We start from the raw sequence: 23,424 nt of genomic DNA on the forward strand, positions 1-23,424 counted from the left end.
AGGAAAATATTAGTCTGAAGGACTAACAGACCACAGCTACCAAGGCCTCCACCAGACTGAGTCCAGTACAGCTAGATGGTGCATGGCTACCACCACTGACTGCTCTGACAGGGATCACAACAGAGGTTTCCGGACAGAGCTGGAGAAGGATGTAGAACAAAATTCTAACACACACAAAAAAGACCAGATTTACTGGCCTAAAGCAGACTGGAGAAACCCCAAGAGTATGGCCTCCAGACACCCTTTTAGCTCAGTGGTGAAGTCACTTCCAAGGTTCACCGTTCAGCAGGGGATTGGACAGCCCCATAAAACAAAACAGAATTAATGCAGCACAGCAGTCCAGGGACAAGGACTAGAAGGCAGAAGGGGACAGGAAAGCTGGTGATAGGGAATCCCAGGTTGAGTAAGGACAGTGATGACGTGTAGTGGGGTTGTTAACCATTGTCATAGGGCAACATATGTACTGTTCAAGGAGAAACTATTCTGTTCTGTAAAACTTCATCTAAAGTGAGAACAGCAGCACAATCCGAAGAGCGTAGTTGATGTCTCTGAACTGTGCATGTAGAAATTTTTGAAATGTTGTATCTTTGGCTATGTATATTTTCACCAAAATAAAAAACAAAAAAGTCGAGAAAGGAGAGGGTCGACATGTCATGGGGTTGTTAACCAGTGTAATAAAACAATATGTGTACTACTGTTTAATGAGAAGCTATTTGTTCTGTAAACCTTCACCTGAAGTACAATAAAAAATAAATAAACATATCTCCCTCAACCCTGAGTCACTTCTTTGGCCATTTGGTTATGACTTCTGCTTACCTTAAAACCCAGCTTCTCGAAATAATGTTACATATTTACATTCTCTACTTTTCCGTCTTCAGTCCTCCTCTTAGTCCACTACAATCAGAAAATGCTCAGTCAAAAGCTTTTAATAACATCATAATGACCAAATCCAACAGATTCATTTCCATCTGAAATTTATTGTAAGTGGCACTAGGGAGTGATCTAATTTTATATTTTTCCATTGTAATAGACAATTACTCTTGTACTATTAAATGCAATTCCAATCAAAATCCCAACAGGATTTTGCATTGAATTTGATAAGCCTCCCCCAAAGTTTGTATGAAAGAGTAAAGACTAAAATTATCCAAGAGATTTTGAAGATTAAGACTACTAGTTACAAAACACTTACATCCCAGTAAGCTATAATACTTAAAAGTGTGGCATGGGTACAACAATACGCTATTTTCGGCCTCTTTTTTTCTGGTTTGCTCTGTAACATTTGCTACTGCTACCAATTCCCTTTGTTTTGAATTCTACTCTGTTTCTGTAAAACTCCTCTATTGTGGTTTGCTCATACCTCTTATTCCTGTCCTCTTTGCTTTTTTCTTCTATCTATTCCAAAGATTGTTTTAAATGTCTTCTTTTCTTAACATTCCCCTGGGAAAGCCCAGAATTGTTCATAGTTTTAAGTACCACAATCTAGCCACCTCTCCATTTCTCTGCTGCCTTCCCAACCAAGATTCTTGGAAGTTTGGGGAGTACATGCTTTCTCTATTTCCTCCACCACTACAGAAAAGTGCACTGCTAAGATTGCCAGTGACTTCAGTGTTGTCAAACTCATTGCATACTTTTCTGCCCTCATTTTACTCCAATAATCAGTAGTATTTTCCACAGCTGGCCACTCTCCCTTTTCTTTAAATACTGTCCTCCCTTAGATCCTGTAATATGACACTGATCTGGCCTCCCTCTACTGTCTTTGGGACTTCTCCAATTCTTCAAAGGGTTCTCACATTCTACTTTACTTCTTTCTAAATGTTGAAGAGCCAGTCATGGGCATTCTCCTCTTTTTCCTCTTTCTACATTTTCTGTTTGAGTGATCTTATTTATTCTGACACTTCTAAATTCCTATGTTTTAATGCTCAAGAGTCTTAATTTACACCTCTAGCCCAAACTCCTCCACTCAGCTTTAGGTTCATATATCTAATGGTGCACTTGACGCATCCATTTTTATTTCCCAGAGGTAGCTGAAATGTTAGAGTTGTCAGATAAAATACAGGACACCTAGTTAAATTTGAATTTCAGATAAACAATGAATAATTGTTTACATTGTTTCATGCAATATTTGGAACATACGTATACAAGTGAATTTCCACACTCAAAAGAATGAAGTTGGACACATATTTTACATCATATACAAAAATTAATTCAAAATGGATTCGTGATGTAAATATAAGGACTAAAACTATAAAACTATTAGAACCAAACATAGGGGTAAAACTTCAGGACCTTGTTTTTGACAATGGATTCTCAGATATGACACCAAAAACATGAGCAACAAAAGAAAAAAATAGGTAAATTATATGTCATTAAAATTAAAAACTTTTGTGGCTCAAAGGACTTTATTAACAAAGTGAAGAAACAACATACAGAATGGGAGAAGTATCTGGTAACCATATGTCTATAAAGGGTTTAATATCCAGAATATATAAAGAACTCCAACTCAAAACCAAAAAGACATACAACACAATCAAGAAATGGGCAGAGAACTTGAATAGATAGTTTTCCAAAGAAGATATACAAATGAAGAACTAGCACATGAAAAGTTGCTCAACATCATTAGTAATTAGGAAAATGCAAATCAAAGCCAGAAGATATCGCTTTACACCAACTAGGATGACTATTATCAGGAAAATGGAAAATAACAAGTGTTAGAGAGGATGTTAGCAGCCAAGCGCTTTAACCACTGAACCACCAGGGCTCCTACCAAAAGGTTGGCGGTTAGAACCCACCAGCGGCTCTGCGGGAGAAAGATATGGCAGTCTGCTTCCATCAAGATTTATAGCCTTGGAAACCCAATGGGGCAGTTCTACTCTGTCTTTTTTTTCTTTTTGGAGAGGATGCGGAGAAAGTGGAATCCTGTGCATTGCTCACTGGAATGTAAAATGGTACAGCTGCTGTCAAAAATAAGTTTAGCGCTTCCTCAAATATTTAAACACAGAATTACCATGTTGTTGTTGCTGTTGTTGTTAGATGCTATCTATGACCCAGACAATACACTCCAGGGGCTGAGGAGAGGGTAAGTGGGAATTTATGGCTTAAGGGGTACTAAGTTTCTCTTTGGGGTGATGAAAAAGTTTTGGAAACATTGAGTGCTGATGGCTGCACAACATGGTGAATATAATTAATGTCATTGAATTGTACATGTAGGAAAGGTTAAAATGGCAAATTTTTATTATATATGTTTTACCATAACTAAAAAGAAAATATTTAAGGTAAAGTAAAGCCATTTTCAGACAAAAAACAATGAATGGATGAATGACTTATGAACCTATTTCTATAATGCCAGACCCATATATCTATTTAGCTAGCTTAACAATTTATCTCAACTGCCCATAGGATAAAGTTCAAAACACTTAGGGTTTTCAGGATCCATATTAAAATATTTTAAATTTCCTGAATGTGCCATGTGCTAATATCTTTGCATGTATGTTCTCTTTACCAAGTCTGTCCTCATGCCTCTTATCAGTCTGACCAAATAAATTCATTTTACAAGATTCTTCCCAAGCGTCCTTTCTTCTGTGAAGTCTTCTCACACTGCCCTACGTAGACCTGTTACTAGCTGCTGTCGAGTCAGCTTCAGACTAAAGCACAATGCACAACAGAACCAAACACTGCCAGTCCCAGGCCATCCCCATGGTTTCTGATTGGATCATCGTGAACCAAAGGGTTTTCACTGACTAATTTTTTGGAAGTAGCTTGCCAGGCCTTTTTCCTATTCTGTCTTAGTCTGGAAATGCCACTGAAACCTGCTCAGCATCGTAGCAACAAGCAAGCCTCCACTGATAGAAGATCGGTGGCTGTGCATGAGGTGCATTGTCTGGGAATCCAACTCAGATCTCCTGCATGGAAGGCAAGAATTCTACCACTGAAACACCAATGCCCTCACTCTTATTTTTATGCTGTCATTATATTCTGTACATACACCCTATTAACAGCTAACATTTATTGAGTACTTTCTACATGTCATTAACTGTAATGTTTATAGGCATCCCATGCATTTTAATCTTCACGACAACCCTATAAGCTTGGAATTATTATTATTCCCTTTTTACAGGGGAGGAATCTGAGATAGATAGGTGGGTAACTTACACAAGGTTTAAGAGCTATTAAGTGAGAGGTCAAGACAGGTAACTAGACAGGCTGACTTTAGAGTTTGTGACCTTAATCACTATTCCATACTGCCTCATCAAGTACTTAACACACTGTACTATGTATCTCTCTATATATTTCCTTTCCCCATTAGACTGTGAGCTTCTCATGAATAGGGCAGAATCAAAATCATTTTTGTAAACCTACATTAATATTTTGAATGAATGGTTAATAAAGGCATTCATTTATAATTGTACAAAGTCTTTTGCTTATTATTTGAATGAGTTTTTAAAATGTAGATTCTAAGTTTTAGAAGAAACATCAATGATTGGTCTCTCACAATATTTTTCAAATAACAAGCAATTCAGTATATTAGTATATTAATTTTTTTAAAAGCTAATTTTAGCATATTTAATAGTAAACTTAATGGCTTTATCATTTCAAATAAGCATGTTATTGTTCTTAGTTGCCCCTAAGTTTGCCCCCAACTCATGGCAACCCCATGCACAATGGAACAAAATGCTACGCGCACTTGCACCATCCCCATAATCAGTTGGGGATCTGACCATTGTAATTCATAGGATTTACACTAGCTGATTTTCAGAAGTAGATGGCCAGGCCTTTCTTCCCAAATAAGCATAAGTAAATATAAATCCCTGAAAAGAACCTGGGAATGGAGCTTTGGTGGTCATTCAGCATTTTATATCACTTAAGGCACTTTATTTGTTCTTCATAACTCATAATTAATATTACTGCCACCAGATGAAGTAGGAGGTTATTTAAATGATATTTCTTAAGAAGCACAGAAATAGAGATTCCTTCAACTAAAACTATTTTTCTCTACTCTCATGCCTCTACCCATATTTATCATTACCACCACCTTGACATTCATATACATTCTCACACACACACACACAAACACTCACTCCTAAACCATTACATATGAGTTGCTCAAGTTCTGGTTTAAACCATTAAAGCATGTCATTAAAATGCAAACATATACAGTAACACAATCAGTAGAGCCAAGGAACATATAAAGCCATTAAACTGGTTCCATGGCAGGACTTACTTTATTCCATTAACTAGTAGGCACCTAGCAGGAATGAGGCATAGGACATGTAGGTTTTAATGAGGCAGAAAAGAGGAGGAAAAAGGAAGAATTCAAGCCTAGAAAACTTAGATTACTAGAATGGAGCCTAGATAGGCAGAGTCTATTTTTTTAAAAAATTAAGAACAATTGCATTGCAAACATATGGCAGATAGTATAGCACAGTAGTTAAGAGCTATAATGGGCTTACTTGCCATTGTTTAATTTGTATTGCAGTAAATACTCCAGGATATAAAGAATATATCTTATTGATTGATTATAAATTTATTATCAATATTTTTTGCCCATTTTTCTATTAAAGTGTTTCTCTTATTGATTCCTAAGAGATTTGTATGTTCATTTGTTTTTAGATTAAGGATGTTAATCCCTTAACTATCACGTGTTTAAAATTTTTTTCCAATTTGCTATTTGCCTTTTAATTGTTTAAATGTTTGACTTAGTTCTAAAGCTCACCCTTTACAGTTTGAAAGCCTAGTGACTAGAAAAAGTACACACTCCTAGTTCTGATAAAAATAGCTTTAAGGAAATGTAAACCTTCGAATGAGCTGAATAATCTCCACAATAACAAAAAAAACAATTTTTCAAAACTCTGAATTTTAACTAGGAGACTAAGCTCCACTTGGATCTCATAAGATTTTTTTTTTTTTTTTAATTGACAAAATACACAAGAGGTGCTGGGATGGAAGACATATATTTTAAGATTAAATTTCTTCTGGCACTTTTATTAATATTTACCACATATATTTGGCAGAAAAAAAGAGTAAAAAAGAATAAGAACTGAAATTTCAAATTTTATTTGAAATATACTTATCTTTAAATATTTAGGAAAAAGCACCTTTCAAAATACATTTTAAGCTGTGTCAAGTTCAAAATACATGAGAACTGGTTAGTAGATTATGGAATAGGATGATAACTGCCAGTAAATACATTATATCTTGGACGGAAATAGAACGTTATCATCTTATAAAACCAAAAACCAAACCCACTGCTGTCAAGTTGATTTCAACTCATAGCAACCGTATAGGATAGAGTAGAACTGCCTCATATGGTTTCTAAGGCTGTAATCTCTAGGAAGGAGACCGCCACATCTTTCTCCTGTGGATCAGCTGGTGGGTCCTGGTGGGTTGGAACCACTGATCTTTTAGTTAGTAACCAAGTGCTTTAACCACTGCACCACCAGGACTCCTCATCATCTATAGAAACCTTGAGTTATGGTATAATTCTTCAAGAAGTGGCTTATCCTTAGACAAATTTGTCTTGTCACAGAGGCCCAATGAATATCCTATATGGTAGCTGATGTGCCTGAAACTCCTATGGAAGGAGTAGCAAATATGTGACGCACACGTCATTAGTTCCCCTGCTAACACCTATGGCTGATAAAGTTAGCCAATAACAATAACCTTTCAGAATAAATTCATTCACTGCTTCAGAATCTTTCTTAACATAGTTCTCCAATAAATTAACTGGAGGTGGAAATTATGTGTTACATCAAGTTCCACTTATCATTAGAATGACAACTAAACCAAAATCAAAAACCAAACTCATTGCCATCAAGTAGATTCTGACTCATAGTGACCTTACGGGACTGAGTAGAACTGCCCTATAGAGTTGAATGACAACTAACCCTACTAAAAAGGGAAACTTACCTCAACATTTTCTGTGTTTTAAATAGGGAGCCATTAAAGGCTGAAAAGCTTTCAAGACAAAAGGTGTGAGACATTAACAGTTTGGGGATAGTGGTATTGAAGGTTGAAATAGGTATGGTTAGCACAAACATCCTTGATCACACTCAACCCTGCACTTAATTGTAATGCTGGCATTGGCCCTGTTCAGACTTTGTGCATCTTAAAGAAGATAATTTGGAAATCAAAAAGTATGATTACATTTCTGCAACCTTCAAGCCTAGCACTTCAGGCTTTTTTATCCTTTAAGTTTAAATCTATTGAATGGAAAGAAAAGGTTATACAAATAATACCAAGCATCATTTTACCAAATCAAACATTTCATGGCAAATAATATCAATTTTATTTAGTTCTTGGGTTTTTACTCTTTATAAGGGCAAGGTATAGAATTAAAAGTAGTGATACTTTCTCCTTGGTAACTCTTGGAATAGTCCAGAAACTCCTTTAATGAGTTCTTACCTACACAAATTACATAAAAAATCCATCTTACATTGGCTGGTTTCATATGATTACTATTTGTAGATTCCCTGCTCCCTAAACTGCTTTATACATTAATCAGACTTGATTTCAGAGTTTGTTTTTAAAACTCTTGGATCTCCTAAAATTGTTCTCTGGATCCAATTACATGTATGTCCACAGTCCATTAACTAGTGCAATGACAGTCTCAGCAGTGCTAGCTAATCTAACAGTTAACACAACAAATTAAGAGTTTGAATTTCCCATATTCAAAGAATCACGGAATCTTAGTGCTTGAAATTACTCTAGAAGTCATCTGTTTTAAAGAGAAAAGATAAATCATTAATGGCAGGATTCTAGTCTCTTAGCTCCATTCAAGGAAACCATTCAAACATAATACAAGGAGAGAGTAAATAAGAAAGTCTGGACACTCATCTCATACTTAATGGGAGCTCCTGAAAGATAAGTGCAGAAGAGATAGTATAAAAAGTAACACACAAGTGATTTCCCAATCTCAGGAAAAAAAAGCTCAGTCTGAAATTTGAGAGTATGGATCATTTTTTTTTTTTTTTTTTTTGCAGTCTCAATGAAAAGAGAATCATACCATGGTGGTAAAAGTAAAAATATAAGTCTATGAGCCTTCAGATGGAAAATCTTGTTCTATAACAAAAAAATGTGGGCCATCCTGGAAATTTTCCACAATGTTCAATTCTAGAAGACAAATAAAGCAGCAAAAACGAGCTTTAAAAGACAAAGTCAGTAACTTGAAAATTCTGGCGCTAGCCAAGGTGTCATTGTGAAAGCCACAGTGTATGTATGTGGGGAGGGGGAGTTCAGTGAGGGAAAACTCAGACATTACACGGGAAAAAACTACACTCTTCTGAACAAACTACTGAAAGACATAAATATTTCATAATGAGAAAAGATTAGTCAAAAGTCAGGATTCAAAAGTGAGGAAATGACAGTTGAAAAGGTCTCATAGTGAACAATTACATTCAGTGAACATATAGGAAAAAGTCTAAATAATTTAAATGTGGTGAGAACCAAAATATATTAGAGAATTGTTCTCTCTTTGAAATCAATTATTGCTTTTGTCAAAAATTAATGGGAACTAACCATAAATTAAATTTTAATAAAATGGGGAAGGGGGAGATAAAAAAATAAAAATGTCAAATTTCTCATTCATATTCCATAAAAGGGAGTAAAGATATTACTATTCTGGTATTAATTGTATTAGTTCAGTAGAATTACAACATCTGGTAACATTCAAAATCAAGTCCTTATTTTAAAATACCTTTTAGAAAAATAGAAATTAAAGGAAATAGCATCTATAATAACCTACAGAACTAAATAACATTACATTGGAATAAGCAGTTGGTTGTTGTACCCGTTGCCATCGAGTCCATTCTGACTCATAGGGACCCTACAGGACAAAGTAGGACTGCCCCATAAGGTTTCCAAGGTTGTAATCTTTACGGAAGCAGAATGCCACATCTTTCTCCCAAGGAGCAGCTGGTGGATTCTAACTGCTGACCTTTCGGTTAGCTGGCTGGTAGTAGAATGACGTTTTGAAAAAAAATTCTGTAAATTAGTCTGGAACTTCCAGAATATCCCTATAGCTGCACTGAAGGTACCAGAAATGCTACAAGTCTTGGCTCATAACCATTCTACTGCTCTTCATGTATCATGATGTCAAAACCAAAATCAAACCCATTGTCATCAAGTAGATTCTGACCCATAGCGACCCTACAGGACAGAGTAGAACTGCCCTATAGAGTTTCCAAGGCTGTACATCTTTATGGCAGCAGACTGCCACATCTTTCTCCCACAGAGTAGCTGGTGAGTTCGAACTGCCAACCTTTCAGTTAGCAGTTGAGGTCTTAACCACTGCACAACCAGGGCTCTTTGTATTACTGATGCAACCTTCCATAAATGGCAGAGAAATTGAAACATGTGAAAGAATAATATCAATTTCTAAATACAAAAGGAAAAATATAGCTTGTTATTAATTGGGACTTGAAAGATAACATGTGAGATAATTCACTTGATTCAAGGACAATGCAGATCACAAACCTATTAGTAAAAAGTGATACATGCCCCCTTTACTATACCATAATAATCATTAGAGCATCATAATTAGCTTGGTAGAATTTCATAATAAAATAAGTTCACAAACTGTTAAAACATTTCATTTTCCACTCCAAAAATTAGCATTGTTATAAAATCCCTTGTCAATTAATTTCTAACTTAAGGAAAAGAAAAGCAAAGCTATTAAAGGGAAGGAAGGGAAAACTCAAATGACAGTGTATATTCACTTTTAAAAAAGCACTACGAGTTTTTTCCCAACTACTAAAGTCAAACAAGACATACTAAAATTTACTCGGAATTTATCAAGCAAAAGATTATTTTCAGAAATGGAATAAGCTATTGTTCCTTTCAATGTATCTTTTGCTTTGAAAGTTTCATTCAAAAATAAATTGTACTGACACTTGATATTATTAAGCTGCAATAAACTATATTTTCTCTTCTGAATAGCTAATATAAAAATATGTTACTTTTTCATAATATTTGGTAAAAAATGTAGAAATTCCAAAATATTTAATATCCAGGTTCTAAAGAATACTGTTGTAAAATTGTGTTGTTTAAGAACACACTGGCTTCAAAATCATTCACAGTTTACTGACAGACTTAATCTTTAACCGAGGGCACAGGGGCAAAAGTATATACATGTAATTAGTTTCCTATATGTTTGTGCAGAGTGAAATAGTATTTACTCTTTGAGGTGTCATCCCACAGACCTCACCCCAAAATGTAACAGAACCCAGTTTGTGTCCTTTAAAATGATACAATGTTAAATCAACCTTCCATCAATGATTGCTAGTATTTCACTACTACACAATTGATGTTTTGGGCAATGATTAAACCTCCTTCAACTGAAGGTACTTATAATTAGACTTCCCTGGAAGAATGGTGCATCTGAAAGACAAAAATTTCTATAATCATATGTCTCTTGATCTGATTACCCAATCATTTCATTTTAGAATATTTTCTATTACCATTTTAGCATATTTTCACGCTGCCTAGAAGTACTGTTTCAGCTGCTAGGTATAGAAAGACTTACATTGCCGCCACTTCTCCTATTTTTTATTTGTCAATGTATTTATTTCTGTCAATTCGCACAAATAGTTTAATATAAATAAAAGGAGCCTGTCCAAAGTGATCCAGGCTCTAAGTGAAATATGATCCTGAAAGGAATTAAGGTGTTACATACTATGAGTTCTGGTGAGACTGGATTAAAGAATTGTTTCATATTCTGGAGAAAAAGAAAAAAGGACATAAATTGCAAATTCCTTCTTCCCTAACCAGGTGTTCCTGGGCCTTCTCTTCAGGTGTATGTTCTCGGTAGATACCTTAGCCTTCATTACTGTATGCCAAGTCTATCCAGGCGCTAGCCAAGGTAATGAGCTCCCAGGGGCAATCTCTAAATTGCGCCCTCCCTCCCCAATTTCAAGATGAACAGACGTTGATAGTGGGGCGGGTGGGGGTTGGGGGAGAAGGTGAGCATGTCCGCTGTCCATGTGCGATTTCCCACAGTGCCAGCCTCAAGGGGAAGCTCCCGTGACGCCTGGACTCTGGCAGCAGCCACAGCAGTACTAGTGGTGCCTCTGGTGCTGGTGAATCATCCTCGTAGGCACTGAGAGCCATGGCAGCAGAGAGCAACACAGAAACATAGCTGAAGTGGGCACAGGCTTTCTGAAGCAGCTCAAGCCTTGCATAGTTTGGTCTTGGATGTGTCTCTGGGCTGTGTGGCATCATCCCTCTGACAGCGTCACTCAGCATAGTCTGCACACCCTTCACCTCCCTAGTGATGCCACTGGTGCCTCAGAATGTCATTCCATGCCTTGCCTGGCGCCTCCTTGGACTTCTGCCAGGGGCAACTGCCCATCTCTGCTCCCCAGCCCCTTGCTTATACCTCTGGTCTATCCCCAGCTTGGCCCACTATTTTAGCACACTGCTTCACACTTGATAGAAATATGGAAAAGGTGCTATCCGGTTCTTGAAGGAATTGTAAACGTCAAATTCAAGGTCACTCAGTCAATACCTATTAATAACTCAGTGAAGAGCAACAATACTTATGAAAGTTTACATGAAAGTTTTGCAGTCCTCCCATTTTTCTAGATTAGGATGGCAAACATTTTATGTATAGACCTGCGTAGAGTCTTGCCTGATAAGAAGGATTCTGAGGCTAATTCTAGATGCAATGGGAAAGAGGATCATGAGTGTCTGTCATGGGCATAGAAGGTAGTGGTGGAATATGTGCTTCACGCTGGCCAACCCTAATCTAGATACTCTAAAAGTATCCTTGTATTAACATCAACCAACAAAGGACAGTGCATTGGGACCACATTTGTGATACCTCTACAGAACTGCTTCGCATGAGCTGTACTGAAGCATTAAACTTTAGCACACATTGAGGAAATTCACAGAAACAAAGGTATGAAATTGTTATTCTAATCTCTCTAAGGATATTAATCATTTTACAATATTCTCCATACAAGGATCCACAGCAGAAATTTCTTTCAAGACTTAGTGCTAGGAATATTCTAATATTCTAATATTCTAATATTCTAATCTCTCTAAGGATATTAATCATTTTACAATATTCTCCATACAAGGATCCACAGCAGAAATTTCTTTCAAGACTTAGTGCTAGGAATATTCCAGTTCACCTGTGTGATTGACTTGTTTTTATTTTAGAGACACTGTAACCTGTGTAAACTGACTTTTTTTTTTCCCTCCTTTTTACACTGCTGCTAGAAAACTCCAAGACAGCTCTTCTTTCTCACATGGGGCTAGAACAGTGCACCTGCCCTCATGGAATCCTTGATTTCACTAGTTTTTCCTATCTTTATTTTCACATAGCCTCCATTTATTCACTTATATTTTTAATTTTATAAGAGTGTATATTTTGTGTACTAGAACAAGACAAAATATAAAAACATGAATTTATTTACCTAGCTCTGCTACTTAAGGCAACTCAAAATCTCTCTGTGGTTGGGTATTTTTGAATGAAAAGTAAGGGATTGCTCCATTCTAGTTCTGAAAATTTATCATCTCTCTAAATAAAAACCAGGAAATTAGTAACAAATTTATTTATATGTCGCCAACTTTTAAAGTGGAACACCTGGACTAGATGTGTCCTGACAGCTTAATTATTGATAGCCAGTAGACATTTTCATAAACTCTCTCATTTTTGGAGGGGAGGAGACCTAAACCTTCCTAAAAACCCCAATTATATAAATAAATATGTAAATAAACTGATGTTCAATTGCATATTTAATCACTTTTGAAAAAGACAAAAGGTCACATATAAATAAATGCATTGTAAATGTATTTTGAAGATGATTATCTGAATAGAAATCTTTGTGTGACTGTATGTATATACGTGAATGAACACGTTTGGAGCTTGTGTGTTTAAAAGATTTAAAAGAAAAAAAAGTGAGACCAATTAAGTGAAGCTGTTCTGCCTCTGATATAACTTTCCTACCGTTCCTTCTATAATGAATGTATGGCCAAAATAAAAATCTGTATCATAGGCATTTTGTTCATTTCAGGCATCTGAACAACCTGTTAGGATTAGCACAGGATTATTGTTCCCAATTGTAAAGACAATTTAAATGAATTTATTGCTAGAATCCAATTGTTTAAGTTGAGCCTGACCCAAGCCATGGTGTTTTCAATTGCCTCATACGCATGTGAAAGCTGGACAACGAATAAGGAAGAACAAAGAAGAATTGACGCCTTTGAATTATAGTATGGGTGAAGAATACTGAATATACCATGGACTGCCAGAAGAAAAAACAAATCTGTCTTGGAAGGAGTATAGCCAGAATGCTTAGAAGCAAGGATGATGAAACTACACCTAACCTACTTTGGACATGTTTTCAGGAGGGGTCAGTTTCCTAGAGAAGGGCATCATGCTTGGTATGATGTCCAAGTAGAGGGTCAGCGGAAAAGAGGAAGACCCTCAACGAGATGGATTGACACAGTGGCTTCAATAATAGGTTCATGCATAACAACGATTGTGAGGATGGCACAGGACAGGGCAGTGTTTTGTTCTGCTGTATAAGTTGCATTCGACTTGACGGCACCTAACAAAAACAACTATCATCTGCTTCAAACAGGTACAGCTATAGTTTCCGAGCCCTTATTCTTCTGAACTGTTTTAAATGTCATGCTTGGTCCCTAACGTAGGTAGTATACATAGATTATTAATTTTACAAATAAGTCCAAAATAAAATAACAAAAAATTAATGTAAATTAGTGAAGACTATGTACCAGGTACTTTACATGAGTTACATCATTTTCTTTTCAAAACAGCCCCATGTATTGTAGAGTAGAACTGCGTTCCACAGGGTTTTCAAAGTTGTGACTTTTTCAAAAACAGATTGCCAGGTGTTTCTTATGAGGCTCTTTTGGTTGGATTTAAGCCACCAACCTTTCAGTTAGCAGTCGAGTGCTTAACCATTTGCAACACCCAGGAACTCCCAGCTAATATTTAACCCACATCAAAAAAATTTATAAGAGCTTTATTGAGAGATAGTTCACAGACCTTAATATTCCCTTTGAAGTGTACAAATCAGTGGTTTTTAGTATATTCACAGCATTGCATAACCATCACCATCATTTAATTTAGAACATTTTCATCACCCCAAAAAGAAACCCCATACCCATTAGCAATCACTCTCCATCCCTACCTCCTCTCTAGCCCCTGAAAACCATGAATCTACTTTTTGTCTCTATGAATTTGCCCATTCTGTACCTTCCATATAAATGGAATCATACAATATTTGGTCTTTTGTGATTGGCTTCTTTCACTTACCATGTCTTCAAGGTTTATCCATGTTGTAGCATGTATCAGTATTTCATTCTTTTTCATTAATGAATAATATTCCATTGTGTCAACATACCACATTTTATTTATCCATTCATTAGATGATAGACATTTGGGTGTTTTTTTTTTTTGTTCTGTTTTCACTTTTTGGCTATTATGCATAATGATGCTATAAACATACATGTGTATATTTTTCTTTGGATATATATTTTCAATTCTCTTGGGTGTATACCCAAGGATTGGAATTGCTGTGTAATATGGTAACTCTACGTTTAACTTTTTGAGGAACTGCCAAACTGTTTCCCAAAGTGGCTATACCATTTTATATTACCAACAGCAGTGAATGACAGTTTCAATTTCTCCACATCTTCACCAACACTTGCTATTGTCTGTCTTTTTTATTTTAGCCATGCTAATGTGTGTGAAGTGGTATCTGATCATGGGCTTTATCTGCATTTCTTAATGACTAATGATATGGAGAATCTTTACATGTGCTTATTGGCAAATTGTATATCTTTTTTGGAGAAATGTCTATTCAGATCCTTTGCCCATTTTCTAATTAGGTTTTCTCTTTATTGTTGAGTTGTAAGAGTTCATTATACATTCTAGATACTAGTCTCTAATCAGATATATAATTTGCAAGTATTTTCTGCCATTCTGTGGGTGGACTATCTCCTTGAAGGTGTCCTTTGAAGTACACTAAAAAGTTTTTAATTTTAACGAAGTCCAAATTACGTATTTTTTCTTTTGTTATTTATGCTTTTCATGTCATATCTAAGAAACCACTGCCTAGTCCAAAGTCATGAAGATTTATGTTTTGTTCTAAAAGTTTTTATAGTTTTAGCTCTTAGGTCTATGATCCAGTCTGAGTTACTTTTTTGTATATGGTGTGTTAACCCCATTTTATAGAAGAGAAAAATAGACAAAGAGAGGCTAAACAATTTTCACAAAGTGTCCCAGTACACAAGGGGCCAAGACAGGATTCAAACCTAGGCCAGCTAGCTCCAGAATACGCACAACTCACCCACAATGTTATACTACCTCCATACTGCTACTGGAATTTTTTGTCTTTTGTCAAAATAGATGTGAATTCATAGATTATGTGGTTTGTGTTCTTTTAATTATCAGCGTGTATAAAATGTAATGGGAAATTCCTAAGGAAAATGATCTCCAAAAGGGATCATCAAGTTTCTGCTTCATCTAAAGAAACGTTACAAAGACACATGAAAACTGTAAACGGCAAAGTCAAATTCCACATGCTATAAATCTGCAATACCTGTACTGAAAACTTTTTGTTGCTTTACAATTGATCCATTGCTTTTGATAACTGAAATCAGAGGAGAAAACTGCACCAAAGGTTTCTTTTCCTCAATATACTGCATCTATGTTCACTGACATTATTAGTACATTTTTTTCTAAAAGTATCCTCCTTATATTACTTTGTCGCATTCAGTGAAAACTAACTGATTCTTCAAAAGATGATCATTTTAAAACAAGATAGTGGCTTATTTATTCCAACTAGTTTGTATCTAAGGAAATTTCATCAAAATTACATGTAAGGATATCTATTCTCACGATAGCCCTATAAAGTAGGATTCAGGCAGAAATTAACCCATCATTTCACATGAAGGTCTAGGAAAATAAAAAGGTTAAAAACTCCAGCAATGTTAAGTAACATTAACAGATTAAGACATTGGTCTAGTCGGAACTGTCTCAGGTTTCTTAATATTCGATGTAATATTCTACCCACCATACACCACTGACTCCATTTGGCACAGCAAATCATAAATGATTAAAATCAATTAAAATTCATAAAGAACTATGTGTTATTCACTGTGGAAACATATTATATCAAAGAGACTTTAAAGCAGTTTATTAAATAGACTTCAATTCTACTTGCTCTGTCAGTTAACAGGCTTTAAAAAAAAAATTCATTTAAGTAACAGTGGTTAAATATTTCCCAACTTTACTTGCCTATTACTTTATTCTATACACAGTTTAACACATATTTTGTTGCAAAAGAAAGACAAATATTGGTTAAATGAAAAGCAATTTGCCTATTTGCGCTGTCTTGCTGATTTATAGCTAAATTTTGATTTGTGTTGTATGCTTCTGTTAATTAAACTGTCTAAGATAACTACTAAAATCCATAACATTAACATAATGGATACATTCTCATAGAATCTCAACTGAGTTATCTTATGTTAACTTGAAACTTTGTAATATATGCCATTCACAAAGAGTTGTTTTCTTTTTTTTAATTTTTAACGGGAACACTTCATGCTTTCAATGAGTTTTGTAGTCTGAACCACTCTGTACCACTTTACCAACAGGAAGGGGTCATTTGAAATCAGAAAAGGTAGAAAAATGTATGTTTTGTTTTTCTTTCATATGGCACAAATAAGTTTCTAAAGGCAGCAGAAGCACAAATTCTACTAAAGATAATTAATCAGGTGATCAACTAGAGAATCAAGAAAAAAAACAAACCAAACTTGTTGCTGTTGGTCAATTCCAACTCATAGTGACCCTATAGGACAGAGTAGAACTGCCCCACAGGATTTCCAAGGAGAGGCTGGTGGATTCAAACTGCTGACCTTTTGGTTAGCAGCTGAGCTCTTAACCACTGCACCACCACGGCTCACAATTAGAGAAAGCTCCCCAGAAATCTTTGCCCTGAACATTTTAGCATTTTGTCCAGCCTTGACTAAAAAGCCACAAATCCTAATAATACTCTTTGATTTCTCAGAACACAACTAAAGGATAGGCTTTTTCAAGAGCCATATAAACCCTTCTCAGGATCATCATTATTCTGGGGTATTAATGCAAGACCAAATACAAGGTCAGAATAAATTCATTCTTAAAGTATAATTTACTCAAAACCAGTCAATACCATAATCAAATATGGCTAAGAGAAATAAAAATGAAATATAATGACATCACAAAGCTTTCCAGATATTAAAAAATTAACAACATATTGGATGATGGCAGAATAAGTTCCTCTAGAGACCAAAGAGATGATGTAAAGGAGAGTCCTTTAAGGCAATGAGGCACTCAAATTCAGGCTAAATAGGGGGAAACATTCTGTAGAAGAAAATGGTATAATAGTTTTCTTATTATTAATCCCTATTTATCCTGGGAAGCTAAAGAATATAACTTCAGCTTATATTAATTGGGTGATCAACCGGTTAATTATCTAGTGCAAACATTATAGAAAGATTTTTGCTTAGTGGAGAAGCAACTGAGATTTGGAAAAACTCTAGTTGTTAAAAAGAAAGAAAGAAAAAAAGAGGTTACTCTATAATAAAAAAGTAGATCATAACAGGGTACCTGGGTTTACCTTTGCTTTGCGAAAGTGGTAGACCACTAGCATGCTAAAGAAGTCCAGCAGCATACACAGGGCTTGGAAGGAGATGATAGCAAGTCGCAAATACTTATCCTCCTGGACAAAGCACGGGCTGTCATCAGCACAGTAGGGGCAGCCCTCTCTGCAGGGTAGGCAGACATGGGCTTCTTCTGACAAGTCCTTTGCATTTCCTGCAAAAAGTTGATCTGGATCCCTTCCTGAAAGTTCCAAATAAAACCACAGTGTCATTGTACCTCTGAGATAGGTGATAACTGAGTGCAAAGTCAAACACATCTTCGCCTCACCATTCCTTTCCCCATTGATTAAAAACATTTTGTCAGCCCTCTTGGACCCAAACAAAATTTGTTTTAATCCTTTGATTTTTGAAAATTATCATTCAGAGTAATTGAAGAAAATTAACAAAAAGTGAAATAAAACTCCTCAAGGGCAGAAAACAGTTTTCTGAGGCTTTCATATCATTATCTACCATTCACCAAGTGATACTCCCTATGGAACAAACCATATTCCATAAATACTTGTTAAAGAATTAACCAGGAAGAGTGATAAGAAAATCTATGTCTTTTCCATACCAAGTAAATATGCCCAGTACTTCTGGAACTTTTTGACCTAGATGGCACAGAATCCAAAATAAGGCTTTGATTGCTTCTTAATTCATCAGAAATCTCATCTACCAAATTCAGTAGGTCTAAATTGGATAAAACCATACATAATCAAAAGTTGTTCGGTTTGCAATTGCATGATGATGGTGAACTCTTTGCCCAGAGTACAATCCATACTTACAGGCTATCATGTAATTTCCCACACTTTTCCTCCCCATAGGACATTTCCACAATATTAACTAACTGCTGCTATTGATCCACTCTTTCTTTTAGATTCTTATGTCTCAGTTATCAAAATTTACTTAGCTCTGAAGCCCAGTAGGTAAAGATTCACTTTAATTCTTGAGTTTAACGTTGACAAATATCCAGTTAATAACATATACTAAAAAACAATTATTTCCAACTCTGAACTAAACATGACAGGCATTAGTGAATAGGTACCCAGTTAAATATATATCAAGGAACCCTGGTTATGTAGTGGTTAAAGTGACTAGCTGTTAACCAAAATGTTGGTGGTTCAAACTCACCAGTCACTCTGAACGAGATCTATAAAGATTTACAGCCTTGGAAGCCCCATGGGGCAGTTCTACTCTGTCTTATAGGGTCGTTATGAGTCGGAATCAAATTGCCATCAGTGGGTTGAAGGATATAACTCATTCTTGATTAAACCTTTCAAGACTCAATTATTTTTTCCTTTGAATTTTTTGTTGATACCATGTGTTTTCACTAATGAAAGGCATGCCGATTAAAGGGCCAGTTCAGAATTGTTTTTATGATTTATAGATTTTGATATCCATTATCTGGGATCAAATTTGTCCCAGCGGACCCTGGACATATAATTCCTGCTGATATGAGTCAATGACAAATTCTTTTTTTTTTTTTTAATTTCTGGAAAATTTGCAGAACATGCCGTAAAACATGAAGACACCTGGCAATGACTGTACATACATTTCATTCTAGTCTCCTTCTTCTTAGCCTTTTTATTATTTTTCATGGAACTTTTCAAAACATGCTAAAATGCATTCTTCCTTACTGAAAAAGCAACACTTACAGCCCAAATAAATAAAGCCAAGGGATTTTCTTTATCTGAAGAAAATTACCACTACAATGCATTCTTCACTACTATAAAAGCAGTACTGACAGGCCAGATAAATAAAACTAAAGAAATAGGAATCTCAGGAAAATTACCACAACTATGTATTCTTCCCACCACTCATCTGTCAGTTTGTCATACTGTAGTGGCTTGCATGTTGCTGTGATGCTCGAGGCTATGCCACTGGCATTTCAAATACCAGCAGGTTCACCATGGTGGACAGGTTTCAGCAGAGCTTCCAGATTAAGACAGACAAGGAAGAAGTAGTCTACCTTTGAAAAAACTGGCCAGTGAAAATCTTATGAATAGCAGCAGAACGTTCACTGATATAGTGCCCTCAGGTTTAAAGGTATTCAAAATATGACTGGGCAAGAACTTTCTCCTCTAAGTAGAGTCAACCTGAATGGTGGATAGAGTAAAGCTTCCAGGATCTTCATTTGCTGATGTGGCATAACTCAAAATAAGAAGAAACAGCTGTGAACATCCATTAATAACTGGAAAGTGGAATGTACAATGTATAAATCTAGGAAAATTGGAAGTCATCAAAACTGAAATGGAACACATAAAGATCAATACCATAGGCATTAGTGAGCTGAAATGGACTGGTATTGGCCATTTTGAATTGCACAATCATATAGTCTAGTATACTGGGAGTGACAAATTGAAGAGGAATGGTGTCACATTCATCGTCAATAAGAACATTTCAAGATCTATCCTGAAGTACAATGCTGCTAATAATAGGATAATATCCATATGCCTACAAGGAAGACCAGTTAATACAACTATTACTCAAATTTACTCACCAACCACTAATGTCAAAGATAAGAAAATTGAAGATTTTTACGTACTTCTGCAGTATGAAATTGATCAAACATGCATTGATAATTATTGGTGATTGGAATGTGAAATTTGGAAAAAATAAGAAGGATTGGTAGTTGGAAAATATGGCCTTGGTGACCGAAATTATGCCAGAGGTCACATGATAGAATTTTGCAAGATTAACGACTTTTTCATTGCAAATACCATTTTTTAACAACATAAACAGTGACTATACACAAGGACCTTGCCAGATGGACTACACAGGAATCAAATCGACTACATCTGTGGAAGGAGACAAGGGAAGAGTTCAATATTATCAGTCAGAACAAGGCCAGGGGCTGACTGCAGAATAGACCATCAATTGCTCATATGCAAGTTCAAGCTGAAGCTGAAGAAAATTAAAACAAGTCCATGAGCAAAATATGACCTTGAGTATATTCTACCTGAAATTAGAGACCACCTCAAGAATAGATTTGGCAAAGACCAAAGACCAGAAGAGTTGTGGGATGATATCAAGGACATCATATATGAAGAAAGCAAAAGGTCATTAAAAAGACAGGAAAGAAAGAAAATATCAGAATAGATGTCAGAAAAGACTGTGAAACTTATTCCTGAATGTAGAGTAGGTAATGTGAGTGGAAGAAATGATGAAGTAAAAGAGATGAACAGAAGATTTCAAAGGGTGGCTCAAGAAGGCAAAGTATTATAGTGATATGTGCAAAGACCTGGAGTTAGAAAACCAAAAAGGAAGAATACGCTCGGCATTTATCAAGCTGAAAGAAACGAAGAAAAAATTCAAGCCTTGAGATGCAATGTTGAAGGATTCTATGAGTAAAATATTAAATGACACAGGAAGCATCAAAAGAAGATGGAAGGGGTAAACAAAAGTCACTGTACCAAAATGAATTGGTTAACATTCAACCATTTCAGGAGGTAGCATATGATCAAGAACTGAAGGTATTAAAGGAAGACATTCAAGCTGCACTGAAGGCCCTGGTGAAAAACAAGGCTCCAGGAATTGATGGAATGTCAATTAAAATGTTTCAACAAATGGTTGTGGTGCTGGAGGTGCTCATTTGTCCATGCCAAGAAATTTGGAAGATAGCTACCTGGCCAACCACCTGCAAGAAATTCATGTTTGTACCCATTCCAAAGAAAGGTGATCCAACAGAATGCAGAAATTATTGAGCAATATCGTTAATATTACACGTAAGTAAAATTTTGCTGAAGATCATTCAAAAGTGGTTGCAACAGTACATCAACAGGGAACTTCCAGAAATTCAAGCTGGATTCAGAAGAGGACATGAAACAAGGGATATCTTTGCTTATGTCAGATGGATTTGACTGAAAGCAGAGAATACCAGAAAGTGTTTAACTGTGTTTTACTGACTGTGCAGAGGCATCTGACTGTGTGGATCATAACAAATTATGGCTAACATTGCAAAAATGGAATTCCAGAACACTTAATTGTACTCATGAGAAACGTGTACATAAACCAAGAGGCAGTCATTTGAACAGAACAAGGACACTGGATGTTTTAAAATCAGAAAAGGTATGCATCAGAGTTGTATCCTTTCGCCATACTTATTCAATCTATATGCTAAGCAAATAATCTGAGAAACTGGACTATATGAAGAAGAACGGGGCATCAGGATTGGAGGACCACTCATTAACAACCTGTGTTATGCAGATGACACAATCTTGCTTGCTGAAAGTGAAGAGGACTTGAAGCACTTAGTGATGAAGATCAACGACTACAGCCTGCAGTATGTATTACACCTCAACATAAAGAAAACAGAAATCCTCCTGAAAAACTTCGTGATAAATGAAGAAAAGATTGAAGTTGTAAAAGATTTCATTTTACGTGGATCCACAATCAATGCCCATACAAGCAGCAGTCAAGAAATCAAAACATGTACTGCACTGGGCAAATCTGATGCAAAAGACCTCTTTTAATTTTTAAAAGCAATGATGTCAGTTTGAGAACTAAAGTGCACCTGACCCTAGCCATGGTATTTTCAATCGCCTTTTACGCATACAAAAGCTGGACAATGAATAAGGAGGGCTGAAGAACTGATGTCTTTGAATTATGGTGTTGGCAAAGAATATTGAATATAATATGGATGGACTGCCAGAAGAATGAATCTGTCTTGGAAGAAGTACAACCAAAATGCTCCTTGGAAGCAAGGATACTTTGGACATGTTATCAGGAGGGACCAGTCCCTGGAGAAGGACATCATGCTTGGTAAAGTAGAGGGTAGTGAAAGAGAGGAAGACCCTTAACAAGATGGATTGATACAGTGACTGTACGGATGGGCTCAAGCATAGCAATGATTGTGAAGATGGCACAGGACCGGGCAGTGTTTCGTTCTGTTGTGCACAGCATTGATATGAACCAGAACCAACACGATGGCACCTACCAACAACCTAACATACATTATTTGTTATAACAAAAGCAGTACTAACAGCTAAGAATCAGAAACAGCAGCCCTGGAATAATGCCGAACTGCTCACAGCGGTGCATTCCACCTGCTACACATGAAAGCAATGACTGGGCCCTAAGATCGAACGCAGGGTTAGAATAATTTATAGGCATTTGAGTCTTGAAAAGCACCATTGAAACGCCCTATTCCTTATTGCAAAGGCATTATGTACTGTTCAGAAGCTAGAAAAGCAGGGAACCAGTAACACCTGGAAACAATGAATGGAATCAGAAATAAAATGGCCAGTATGACTGAATGAAGACTGGCAATAGCTTATTCTTGTGATAAGTACATTGCCCTATGACAATGGTTAACAACATCATGACATGTCAACACTGTCCCTTCTCAACCTTGGGTTCCCTGTCACCAGCTTTCCTGTCCCCTTCTGCCTTCTAGTCCTTGTCCCTGGACTGTTGTGCCTCATTAGTCCTGTTTTGTTTTATGAGGCTGTCCAATCCCCGGCTGAATGGTGAACTTCGGGAGGGGCTTCACCACTGAGCTAAAAGGGTGTCAGGGTTCCATACTCTCAGGGTTTCTGCAGTCTGTCAGGCCAGTAAATCTGGTCTTTTTTTTGTGAGTTAGAATTCTGTTCTGCATCCTTTCCCAGCACTGTCCAGGATCCTCTATTGTGTTCCCAGTCAGAGCAGTCAATGGCGGTAGCCGAGCACCATCTAGCTATACTGGACTCAGTCTGGTGGAGGCCTTGGTAGCTGTGGTCCATTAGTCCTTTGGACTAATCTTTTCCTTGTATCTTGTTCTCTTCATTCTCCCTTGCT

The 23,424-nt window shown here is 36.3% G+C and overlaps 1 protein-coding gene across 1 annotated transcript in view; it reads right to left on the minus strand.

The window, feature by feature from the left end:
- Positions 1-23,424, minus strand: part of GPR158 (G protein-coupled receptor 158) — a 734,231-nt gene that overhangs the window by 311,239 nt on the left and 399,568 nt on the right. Inside the window, exon 4 of the mRNA XM_004380527.2 lies at positions 17,628-17,851. Coding sequence (XP_004380584.2) covers positions 17,628-17,851 — 224 coding nt within the window. The remainder of the gene's footprint in view (positions 1-17,627; positions 17,852-23,424) is intronic.

The sequence above is a fragment of the Trichechus manatus genome, unplaced genomic scaffold (assembly GCF_000243295.1).
Source record: "Trichechus manatus latirostris isolate Lorelei unplaced genomic scaffold, TriManLat1.0 scaffold00075, whole genome shotgun sequence".
Classification (NCBI taxonomy): domain Eukaryota; kingdom Metazoa; phylum Chordata; class Mammalia; order Sirenia; family Trichechidae; genus Trichechus; species Trichechus manatus.